Below are 12,441 nucleotides of genomic sequence, written 5' to 3'. Positions count from 1 at the left end.
AGGTTAAGAACAAGAGTCTCCTAAAGTACAAGTCCAGAGGGGTGCGTGCCCAGATGCCATCGCTCCCTTTTCCTTTCCAGCTCCATCGCATGCCTCGTTTCACCATCTCCCTACCTCCCCCATTCAGAATCACCTCCTCTCCTATACTGGTTGCTTGTTATGTGCCAGGTTCTGGGCTAAGCAGTACAGTCCCTGCCCTTTAGGGGTCTATCAGTTTGCTCATCTACCAGGGATGTGGAGAAATGGAAGTGGGCAACTCAACAGTTGTTGACTGCGGCTCAACTTTCCATGGTGCACTTGATTTCTCCGGGAAGTCTCAGAATGGAAGACGAAGGCCCTTCCGGGAGCTCGGACATGTAGGGCAGATGTCCTCCACGCTGCCTGCTGCAGTGTCCTGCATCCACGTAGGAGGGTATCCAATGACAGCTTAATTAAGTACTAACCTAAGAAACCACCGGGAGACCAGTATACATGAGAAGGCTCCCACAGCATGCAGGGACAGGCCCACCTCCAAAATTGGTCCACTGAGGCTATTCATTGTGGGATTTATGGTAAGGGAGACGTCCCCAAGGCCGCGGCATTTACTCCTCTCTGGATCCCCAACTCACCCACCCACTTACCCTTTCTCTTTTCCATAAGGGGAAACAAACCATTCCAATGGCTAGGAAGAATGAGGATAACACACAAGTGTGTTTCCTATACATCGTATTTATTTGTTCTGCAACAATTCACATTTTAAATAGTGCTTCCTGACAATATACCAGCTGGCTCTTCCGTAGTATGGGCAATAAAAGTAGCAATTCACATTCAAGGGGGTTGGTATCAGCATACCGCACTGCCAAGGGGGAGCAGAGGCCATCTGGGGGATGGGTGGGTGCTGTCTAGGACCGAAGGGGCTGTAAGGACAGCAAGGAGGAAAGCTTGGGAAGAAGGAAGGCCCTTGCATTTGCAGAAGTCACTACTATCCCTAAGAGGCAGTCACACTGGCCTTGCTGGCATCCCGTGCTGCGAGTGGGGGAAGGGAGGAGCTCTTCCTTTCTTAGATGCCGGGTTGGGTGGGTGCCTGTCACGAGGAGGAACCGTAGGGACATATCTGACAGGCCAGCACCCACGCTGGTCAGAGGAAGCTTCCTCAGGCCTTGGCCACCGCTTCTACCCTCTGTGCTGGCTGCGGGAGGGAGGAGAGCTTGTCCTGTGTCTAGCAAAAAGAGAGTCAAACTTATAGTCCAAACAACCTACGTTAAGTTAGTCTGTAAACACACCACAAAGAACTTAGGGACGTCCGCTGACATAGTTCTGGGACTCACCCAGCATAAGCACAACCTTCTACCGAAAAGGATTCCCCCAGAGCAGGTCCTCAGTAAATGGCCTTCCCTTTTTTACCTCCACCTAAAGTGGCTGGCTTCCCAGAGAGGCTCAGCGTGGGAGAGAACGAGGTTTAGGCATAGATGGCTCAGCCCAGGCCACAGGACCACAACCCAAGTTTTAGGTATCCGGTTGACTATACCGGATAGTATATGTAAATGAGTCCTTAGAATTCTCTACTAGGCCAAAAGATCCTAGGCTATTCTACTCAAGTAGGTTCAGACTCTAGCAGTGAATCTAGAATGTCCCCATCCTCTTGGGTTGTCCTCTAATTAACTGTTCCCTAAAGTTTACAATCAGCTGGACCCACACATGAATCCCAAAGTGTTGAAACCAGGTTTGCTTTCAGGGGCTACGGCCAGGGGGTGCCCAGAAACCTGGGAGGCCGATCTGCTAGTGCTACCAAACTTGTGTTCTGTCATAATGCCAACCAGTGGGCAAGCAATATCCATCCCTTCAAATCTGGGACCCCTAAATTTCTGTAATCTCTAAAGTTTCTGGACTTCCTTTAGTCATACAAGCTAAACAGACACAAGCTCAAGCAAAGACAGAAACCTGAGTTGCACTCGGGCATGACCTATCAAAATTATTCAAGAAGAAAAGCAGTTCCCCACCGGCTAACGTGGGGTTTTCTGCTATATAAATAGTGACCTAGAAGTTTAGGAGAGACCTTAATAGAAGAAACATATTTATAGAAAAAGGAAAAAATAAGCGCTGGAAATAATTCCTAAGAACTTAATTATAAAAGTTATAATATGTACATGGGCATTTCCCCAGAATACAGTGCTTCAAAGGCTCTATGAGGACGGAGATGTGCAGGCAAAATGGTAGCATACTGGACTCAAGCAAGAGTAAAAACCCAGAAACAGCTTTGCTCTCATGCAAGCAAAGCAAAAAATAGCTCTGAATAGAAGAGGGCAAGTGAGAGGCGCTAAGGAGGATGCCCAGGAGGAGATGCTAAGAAAGCAGTGTGCAGAGGAGGCAGGGGAAGGCCACCTGCCTCAATCGCTCCTGACTTCACACGCATAAGGACCACACATGCACAAGCTCTCCGGAAGCGACTGCCGTGAAAAGGTCATGATGGTCAGGGCAGAACAATCAAGACCACATGATACCATTGTTAGAGGTGGGTCCCTAACCTTACTTCTCTGGCTCCCCTTCTGACAGGAATATGGTGGTGGTTATGGTAACTAAGTGTATAGAGGTGGAAAGTGTGAGGAGGGAGGCTGCGTACGATAGAAAGTGCTGGATGGGCTACCTCAGCCTCCCACTGCCAGTCTTCTTCCTGCTGTTAGAGCAGGGAAGAAGCCAAGGTACAGGTGGTGAAAGATCACAGAGGGAAATGACAAGTGGCCCTGAACATCAGAGGCAGGGCACCAGACATCTCAAGACGACCAAACATACCAGATGTATTTCAGAAGGACAAGAAACCATGTCCCTGGAGCTTAAAACAGACTTAGAAAATGTTTTGTCACAATACTAATACATATACACACATGGCATAATGCAAAACAAAATGTTCTGGGGAAGAACGTCACTGGAATTTCCCAGTAAGACTTTATAAATTAGACATACAAAAAACAACATGGAAGATTCACATTTCCAAACTACCCACAGAGTGCCCAGAGGGGTTAATGCAGGGACTGAAAACGTAGGTCAGATACTCCAGCCAAATGGATGGTGCCGTCATCAAAGAACTCTGATGCACCTCCCAAAGTGCTTTGCATCACGCAGACGTGGTAAAATGAGGCTGAAGTCTCCCTTCTCTCCAAAGAACTGACTCTGCGCTGACAGGAGAGAGAGGGTACCACCCTGCTCACTTCTTCTGAAACTGAAGATTCCGTCAGACTATATCTAGGGGAAAGAATGCAAGTATCAGAGACTAATTTTTTTCATGGTAGAGAACTGGAGGAAACCTAAAGATCAGGCTATTCCTCTACATTTCTGTCTAGCCCCAGTTCATAAGTCTTTCCAGAATGGTCCAGAGACTTTACCCTTTTCCATGATAAACTCTTGCACCCTGAACTAGACCACCGTATTTGAGGGCGGGGGGTTAGCATTCTCTGGAGCAGGTAACTGTTACCATCACTGCATCATGTCAGCGCCACCAGCCCCAGCCCAGAAAATTCAAGTAATATCCACCCAGCTCAGTCACCGAGACGATGGAAACCACGACCCCACATTTCCAAATGTCCCTTAAGGGACATGGTCCCATTCCCAGCTAAAAACAATGGACTATTTCTGAATGGTCATGAAGCACCCTGAGAATATGGCGCTGCTCTAAAACAACTGGTTCTTGATACCCAGAAGGCTCCCACTCTCCCTACCTTCTAGAGAACAAAGTTGGAGTTGGTAGTATTTACCCCAATCCCTCAGTGGTAACCAAATATTTCTTTCAGAAGCGATTCACCTGGTGGGGAAGATCAACAAACTTTATCCTCGAGAGGAATCTGCGCAGCTCGCCACGGCCAATTTTGGGCGTGGCATCCTCAAGTTGCACCACCTGGCCTTCCATCAGCGCCCACCGCAGACTGAGCTTGCTGACCACCAGGGGTGCTGGGTGGCCTTCGGAGCTGGGCCCTGTTGTCCTGGTAACATAAAAGGCATCTTTCCAGAGGTCGTTAATTCCAACTGAGGAAGGACAAAAACAAGAGCAATTAACGTAAAGACCGAAAACTTCTGCTAACAGGAGAGTGGCTTGGTTCAGCAGCCTGATTCATTCATTCATTTACTCCTTCATTAATTTGTACACACAGTTTATTGAGCACCTCATAAATGCAGGGCACTGAGCTGGGCAGTGGGTGCACAGTGGGGAATGACTGGTGGCCGGCAAACCAGCACATTCCTCTCCGTCTCTGGACCTTTCCTTCTCTGAAGCTGTTTCCAAGAAAGCCCCAAATCAGGAAATGAGGATATGCCAGCTCTGATGACAACTGGATAGAAAAGTGAGCACAACAAATGAGAACTTCTGAGCAGAATTCCCAGACAGTCAGTACACGGTCACAGAAGCCATGTGCCTCCCCAGTGCTCATTTAAGCCTCACGCTTAAAACAGGTGTCATAATAAAAATGGTCTGGTTCTTTATTACCATCATTTAGTGCTCACTGAACAATATTTGATGCTAATACTGAGAAATGGCTCATTTAGATCCAATCACAGGATTCTCCGCCACCCGGGCCCCCCACCACACACAAAGCCAGCGGGCCAGTGTGCTGGCAAGTTCCAGATCAGGTGTGCTTCCCTATGTATCTTAATGGAAAGTCACAAGCACTGGCTTTAACTTCAAGGCAAATAGTGAGCCAGTCTGTGAATGTAAGAGAACACAGAAAGAAGTAAAGGAAAAGGGGCCAGTCCGGTCTCCCTCCCCACAGCAAGCACTGCAGACTCCCTCAGGCCAGAGTGAGGCAAAGGATCTCTGGGGAGGAGACCATCAGACCCTTCCAGACCAGGAGGTAGCAGCGGCTGAGTTTCCAGAGCTCTGCCCACCTGAATTACAGGACTCTAATATAGGATCCAAACTCTAATGTAAAGTATTGTTTACATACACATATAAACTTGAGGAATACTTCCAAAATGTGAATAGTGATAATGAGTGGTCAGATTCCGGGCAATTTTTTTTTCTTCCTTTGATTTTTCTCTTGGCAGCCATGTCTACGCCGTGGGCACGTTTACCTGCACTAGTCGAAAGAAAGCCTCCCACTGATCCTAAACCAATGCCCTGGAGACAACGTGCTTCCTCCTCATACCCCTCACAGTTGATGCTAAATCCTAAGCTCTTGGAGGGTCAAGAAACCAGTCCTATTTGAATTCCTAGCACCTGGCACAGCACCTGACATACAGGTGATGCTCAATGAGCGTCTGCCTAAGGCGTGGCTGTGGGAATCACGACCCCTGAGAACCTCTGGGACATGGGGCTGCACCTGCCCTGGGCTTTTAGCCCTATTCAGAGAGTTGGGTGCTCAGCCTGTGAGCCGGGTGCTCCTCCCAGAGGGAGCACTCCGGCCACGGCTCTGGGCACCAGGGACGCCAGGGAAAACGCACGGGGGTGGCTCAGCTGTCACGTGGAAGCACACATCCCTTAGTTGTTAGACAGCGGTGCCCGCACACGCACAGCCAGCACATCTTCTCCCCTCACTGTGCACCCAGTCCCCGCCGTCACTGGGACTTACCCTCTGAAGCCGTCACTGTGCCTGTGGCATTGGCCAGATCGAGGAGAATAGAGGGGAATGCTGGGTGCAGGAGGTAGAGGTGGTGAAGGCCGGGTGGCCCAGTCCCCGGGATGGCGTCCTGACCATGAGAAGCAAAAAGGGAGAACACGGGTCACTCTATGTTCCCACATGTGAGGTCCTCAGATGAAAAGGGCAGAGGGGACAGTGGTGATTACTCATTCCTCTTAGATGCTATGACTGACCCCAACTACAAGCATGTGTTTGAGAAAAGCTCCCATATAAAAACTCCACATATTTCAAAGGGCTCAAAACAGACTACCCACTAATTTCTTCAGACCACTAGAGCTGGAAAATGCTCTCTTCTGTCTGAGAAAAAAAGAACGGAAGCGCGCACGCCCCAGGAGAGAAATGTGACGCTGCGGCTCCCGGTCTTCTGCCCGTGGGGGTATTAACAACACCAGCTCATCTCCTGCAGTCGGGGGGGCTTTGTGGAGACAAAATGTATGTTTGAAAAGACATCTCCTCTCACTGGATATTAGAGCCAATTACAAGTGTCGAGCCAAAATCCACAAAAATCTTCTCAGTTCCTGAAATAAACAGAGCATCGACTACAAAGAAACAAATCATTATAAAAGAAAACAATTCCAAGGCCCAAGTGTCAGTCTCCAAAGTCCCCACAGCAGAGGAGACGCACACAGGACCTTCGCTGACCAGTGGGACTCCTGCGCAGCGATGACCTCCGGCTCTCGCACACGTGTGGCCATGCGGTCGTTACTGCACGAGAAGCCCGCGGACGGGCTAGTAAGTGACTGGCCGTCCCCTGGGAGCACCCTGGGGCTCTGCGGGTGGGGGAAGGGGAACCCCCTGTTCTAAGCATAGGAAGCCCATACGTGAGGAAAACCACAGGCAGGAGGCCTGCAGCCGCACCCCCACCCCCGCACGGAAGAGGGCATTTTCCACACAGCTCAGGAGCCCAGGCCTGTGGCTCTGGCCACGTGACAAGCAAAGAGCCAGACTCCCTCCTCACTGCCTGGGGAGGGGAGCCCACGTTCCTAGCCTGAAAACCAAGGCCTTACCCCATTTAGTCCAAATCTGCCGTTTCCAGCCTTCCTACCTTATGTCCCTGCCCACCCAGGCTTCCGGAACCTCCATTACCCATGCCGTCTCACCTCGGCCAACCCGTTTCCCCCTCAGGCTGTCTAACAAGCCCTGCAGGCCCCTGCCATGCATTCACACAACTCTCGGCCTCCGCTCCCACACCTAAATGCCACCTCTTTCCCCAACAGCTCTCCGACTGCCCCAGGCAAAATTAATACCCTCCCCTTTTGTGCTTCCGCCTAAACCTCTCATTTGTGCTTCGATTACAGTGTTTGGGACACGCCTCTTGTTTTGTGGTTATTTACAGGCACTTACATTTGAGAGTCACCTGCTCCAATCCCCTGGTTTTATTAAATGAAGAAACCGGGAGGTTAAAATGTTAGGCAAACTCTCAGTGGGCACATGTGAGGGCAGAACCGAGTTAGGATGCAAGCCGAGATTTTGAGCAAGTCTGATCCTCCAAGTGAGGGAACATATTAGCACCTTCACTGACAGATAAAGGCACGAGGCTCAGAAGAGTGAGGTGGCTCGTCCAAGAGTGCCCGGCTGCTGAACTCAGGACTCTCGTGCTTCCGCCCCCCCCCCCATCCGGGGACCATCTGCCTTCTCCTCTAGAGGACCCCGCACTCTGTCCAGTCCATCCTTAGGTCCCTCAGAGAACACGGCGTCTGGCACAGAGGAGGTGCTGGTCGAGATGTGTTTCCCTGAACTCGCTCAGGGTGGGTCTTGCCAAAGACTCGCAGGCACCTAACACCGCCGGCGCCCTGCCTCACCCGCCCGTGAAGCGCTGCTGTGTAGCCCCGAAGCCGTTCCAAAGTCTGCCTCCTGGGCATGCGACCTTCTCGGCCGTACTTCCCCCGGGTGGACTCTCCACCTCGGCCTTGTCATCCCATCCAACTGCTCGCCCTCCCAGCCCCGCGCTGTCTCTGCAGACTCCGTTTAGTCACCTCAAAGCCCAGCCTCACCCGCCATGAGACCTCCTCTGCCCAGTCCAGACCAGTCAGTCAGTTCTCTTCGGCGGTGGCACAGGCGGACCAGCTGGGACTGAGAAGGCCTGTCCTTCATCTACCTCCCGCTGTCGGCAGCCACTGCCCGGCCGACAGCAAGGCCGGGGCACGGGGGCTCAGGAGCAAGCGGGGTCCTGCCCTGCCTGCGCGAGGGCGGCTGTGTTCGCCCTATGCCCCACTCCCCCCGCCCCTGGAAGAATGGCTGCTCCACGCAGCCCCCACAGGCCCAATCAGCCCAGCAGAGCAGCCGTCCCTCCACCAAGTGACAGGAGACCCCCCGCCCCCCAGGCTCACTCACAGAACTGAGGGGTACAGCGGACAGCCCCTCGGCCCAGAAGAGGAAGACAGACTTCTGGTCTGAAGTAAGCGCCGAGGTGGCTGGCGTTCCCTTCACGCGGCAGGGAGTGCGGTAATTCCAGGTAACGGAGCCCGAGTCCCCGTCCACCACCATCGCCTGCAGAAGAGGAGCCCGTGAGTGCAGCCCGTCTCCAGGAGGGCAGCGGCCCGAGAAAACACACAGAGCAATGAAAACCCGCGCAGATCCAAACAGCACGTGTTATTAACAGGCTGAGCTGACTACATGTGAACAAACTGGGTGTTCGGAAAGCATTAAAGGCCTAGGGACCAGGCCCCAGTTTTCCGCGGCCATTGTGCCCATTTTGTAGAGTTTAAAGGACTGTAGAATTCTGGAGCGGGAAGGAGACCTTAATCATCTGATCCACCTCTCATTCTCCAGCTGAGAGGGTGGAGGCTCGGGGACAGTGAAGGACTCAGGCTGCTCAGAGTCCGTGACAGTGCTCGGACAGAGGGCGGCCTTTGGGAGGGGTGCCCCCCTCCCGCTCCTTCCCCTCGCCACTGCAGCCACCACCGCCGGGAACAATGACTAAGTGGACGCAAGTCCTGTGCGCGGTGCTAAAAGCTTTCTGGGTTTGACTCCTTGGTGTCACGTGCAGCTCAGCTCCAGGGTGGTCTCAAATTCAAAAGAGCACATCTAAACAGGAGAACATAGAAACTAAGAGGAAGCTTACTCCTCGGCCGCATCCCTCAAAGGACAATTAAGGGGCCTGAACTCATAATCCCTGACGCACTTCTATCTCCTTCTCCCCCCAAATACCTCTCAGACCTCAGTTTTAGAGCCTCTTCTCAGCCAAAATCCACAAGAAACTCCTCACCCGCCTCTAGTCCTTGCCCTTACGGCCCCTCTCCTCAGTGTCTGTTCTTCGATAGATGGAAGGACCTCAGCTCGGTCAACAATCACTCCCCTATTCTTCCAGCCTCTCGGTCCTGCCCGTCTATGTCTGTGCTCGGACTCTACCTCACAGAAGGTCCCGGAACCACGTGGAGAGACAGACTCCCCTAAGCCAGCAGTTCCAGATTCTCTCCAGTAGTCTGAGGAGAAGTCTTGAGACATTACACTAAAAACTTTATCCAGTCACACACACTATTTAGCTGTCATCATAACCCTATGAAGATAGGCAATACCCCCACTTCATAAAGTGATGCAGAATCTGCAGTTGGGTGAGATTATGTAATTGGCCCAAGGTCACTAATAAGGAGAGGAGCCAGGATTAAATTCTAGGTCCAAACCCTCAGCATCTCAGCTCTTAATCCAGCTGTATGTACCCTTCTCCCTTAATCCTGATGGAATGCCCATGAAAATTCCAATCTCTGCCTGAAATCCTTTTGAAACACATTCAGACATTGTTTCCTCTCTGTACAGCACTGCTGGAGGTGCTCCCTGAAGTGAGGCTTCTATCATTGGCTCCCTCCCCCACTCACGACCAAATAACCCTAACTGCCTCCAATTCGTCTCCGAAATTCTGCAGCCCTGCTTCTCAGGGCCCTCCTTCTTCAGCTGAGCTCACTGTGATCTCCCTGGAGGAAATGCCCCTTGGTCTACCCTTATATATGAACCCAGCAAACCACTTCTCTGCTTTCATGATTTGAACATCAATCCTGCAACCAACATGAAGCACCTCTTGACTCCCTGTACTCTATCTGCCCCCCACATCCCCATGGCATCGTGCAGACCTCCCTTACGGCCCTCGCCATGATGCAATAGGACTGTGTGCATACAGGCACCCCAGTGACTACGAGCTACACAAGACTGGGGCCTCGTCTTCATTACTGCCATGCCTCCACTGACGTCATCTGTGCATCTGGCACGGAACTTGGCAGATATTAGAGGGGATGATTAAGTGCTGGGTTTGCTCACAGGGAAGAGTGCATAATATATAAATACATATGTTACAGTAAAGAGAAATGAAAAGTTAGGTCAATTATAAAAAAGAAATTTTAAAAACTAATTCTCCCTGTAATCAGAATGAAAACGGTCTATCCAATCATTATATCCTCATAATATGCAACCTCACATAAAAAGACCTATTCAGTATCCTTGGAACATGGATTCTGTCTCCGGGCCCCTGGTGTCAGTGTTTCTAACCTGACATGCCTTCCCCACCACCCTTCCTCACATAAATGTGATTCAACTTTCCAGGTCCTGGCTCATCATCTTTCCCTCCTTTGTTAAGTCTTCTATAACAACCGAGCCACCCCAGATATCCCGCCTTCTCTGAAATCGGGAAGATATGTACTAAAGTACTAAATTTATTTATGCTTGCCTTTCCCCACCAAGAGACTTTAGAAGGTTCCTATTGACTAACTGTGAGTTAAGAATCCAGAAGTGGGAACTCATGTACAGGAAGGAAGTTAGCTAGAAAGGCTTCCAATGCTATAGATTTTAGCACCGAATTCCGAGTTTTCAATCTATCCATCAGCCAGTCTTGGAGCTCTCTGAAGGAAGGGACCGGAATTTAGGTTCTTTTTACATATGCTAGACACAACATTATATACTTTATGTATGTTTCAATTGATTTGAGTCCCAAAGTTTTACCTTTTTCATCCCAACTCCATCCTGTATCTGTAGAAAGAAATCTAATGTCTGATCGTCGGTGAAATACCCGGGAGTAGGCTGGCTGTAAATGAGAACAAAATAATCAGTGGTGACTAAGAAGAAGAGGAGGGGCGCCTGGGTGGCTCAGGTGGTTAAGCGACCAACTTTAGCTTGGGCCATGATCTCACGGTTCGTGAGCTCAAGCCCCACGTCGGGCTCTGTGCTGACAGCTCAGAGCCTGCAGTCTACTTCAGATTCTGTGTCTCCCTCTCTCTCTCCCTCTCCCCAACTTGTGCTCTGTCTGTCTCTCTCTCTAAAAAATAAATAAACATTGAAAATAATTTTTTTCAAATAAGAAGAAGAGGAAAACAAGGAATTCTTTCTCTTCTCTCACACTGCCCCAGATATCAAGCTATCATTCTGAGGAATTTTGACACATGGGAAAGCGGATCAAAACGGCAAACACTCGGAGGAACACACTGCAAACCTGTGCAGGCCTTGCAGGCTCAGTGTCCAGGAAGGTGTCAGATTTTGCCCGCGCAGCAGAATAAGGCCTTGTCTGGCTGTAATCAGGAGGTTGCTGCAGTTGGAATCAGGTGCCTTCACCATCTGGAGTAGCTCGACACCATCACTGAATTGGACAAGACCCCCACAGTTAGCCTCCAGCTGGGATGAGATTCCCGACCCACCAGTTTGGGCTTTTGGTCTTGGTGTACATGTTTGTCTGTGCTCTTGTATTCATCCCCTGCCGTTATCCTATCAGGCGGGGCTCGGTCACTCTGGTGAATCTCAGTTTAGAAACCAAACATCCCCAAAGAACTCATGCAAGTAAAAAAGGAGCTCCCAGGAGAAGTGCTGCAGAGCTGTATCTCTCATGTTAGATGCTTGGGAAAGGTAAGAGAGCGAAGGATAACGGCAAGGAAGGCGGATGGAAACGTGGACAGGAGGCCTGAAAACGTCACTAAGCTTGGACAACTCACTCGTCGCTGCGTCAGATTATTTCTTTGTCTGGACAACTGGGACCATTCTATTTAACAACTGCCAAATTGACTGAAACAATGTGATACTGCCTGAGAAAGGGCTAGAAAATGATTTGTAACTTCCAATAGAAAAGAATGAAGCCAATTGCTATGCAGGCCTCAGGTTAAATGAGTAAAATCCACTGCATGTGGCAAATGACATGCTTTTGATTAAGAAATAAACAAGAATAAAAAATCAGATTTCATGGATGCTAGCCTTGCTTCTGCCAAAATGATCCTTCGACTAAGAGGAAAACACAGAAAAAGAGTAGGGCAGATGATTCAGCACAGTTTTACAAGCAGGTATTTTAAATAGCTCTGTCTCCTGACCTGAAGGGTTCCCCAGTCTCACCTGGTCCCGCTCTGGGAGCGCTACACAAATAGCCTTCCTTGCAACCTATGTGCAGAGTGGTCACAAATCATGATCACCAACACGCAGCTATCGACACATTATGTTACCAAGAAAAGGAAGTTTCTAACTCACTAGATCGGAAGATGGCATATTAAGGCCCGCACGGTTTTCCCCGCAAACCTCAGCCTGCTCATTCACCAGCCCAAACAAGCTTGGAGACTCCGTCACACACGCGCTCTCAGATCTCACTGTGACAAGCTCAGACATCTGCCCTACCTGTAAATGTCAATGAGCTCAGACAGGTTGATGGATCTTCGCTTCTCCCATTCTGGCTCTTCTATCTGCAGAGAAGGTGGTAAGCTGTCTCGATTTTGGGCCTGAACAAAAATGTCCCGCAGGGCGACAGCTTGGATATTTCCTAGCACCACAGGAAGAACCAACACTGAGAAGCTGAATTTACTAGAACTCTCCCAGGGTGAGAATCTGAGCGAGAGACATGGAACCTAATCAGACGGGTCTAATATAGCCCACCCAGACG

At 50.3% G+C, this 12,441-nt stretch overlaps 1 protein-coding gene across 2 annotated transcripts in view; it reads right to left on the bottom strand.

Moving 5' to 3' along the window:
• Positions 1–688: 688 nt before the first annotated feature.
• Positions 689–12,441, bottom strand: part of FAM234B (family with sequence similarity 234 member B) — a 35,279-nt gene continuing 23,526 nt past the window's right edge. For both annotated transcript variants that reach the window (XM_039239910.1, XM_039239911.1), the window contains exons 7-13: positions 12,180–12,321; positions 11,020–11,163; positions 10,533–10,614; positions 7,938–8,093; positions 5,535–5,652; positions 3,776–3,996; positions 689–3,219 (exon numbers count right to left, since the gene is read on the bottom strand). In XM_039239910.1, coding sequence (XP_039095841.1) covers positions 3,214–3,219; positions 3,776–3,996; positions 5,535–5,652; positions 7,938–8,093; positions 10,533–10,614; positions 11,020–11,163; positions 12,180–12,321 — 869 coding nt within the window. In that variant the 3' untranslated portion in view covers positions 689–3,213. The remainder of the gene's footprint in view (positions 3,220–3,775; positions 3,997–5,534; positions 5,653–7,937; positions 8,094–10,532; positions 10,615–11,019; positions 11,164–12,179; positions 12,322–12,441) is intronic.

This window comes from Hyaena hyaena, unplaced genomic scaffold (assembly GCF_003009895.1).
Source record: "Hyaena hyaena isolate Hyena2069 unplaced genomic scaffold, ASM300989v1 scaffold_164, whole genome shotgun sequence".
Lineage (NCBI taxonomy): Eukaryota > Metazoa > Chordata > Mammalia > Carnivora > Hyaenidae > Hyaena > Hyaena hyaena.
This window is presented reverse-complemented; position numbering and strand designations above follow the sequence as displayed.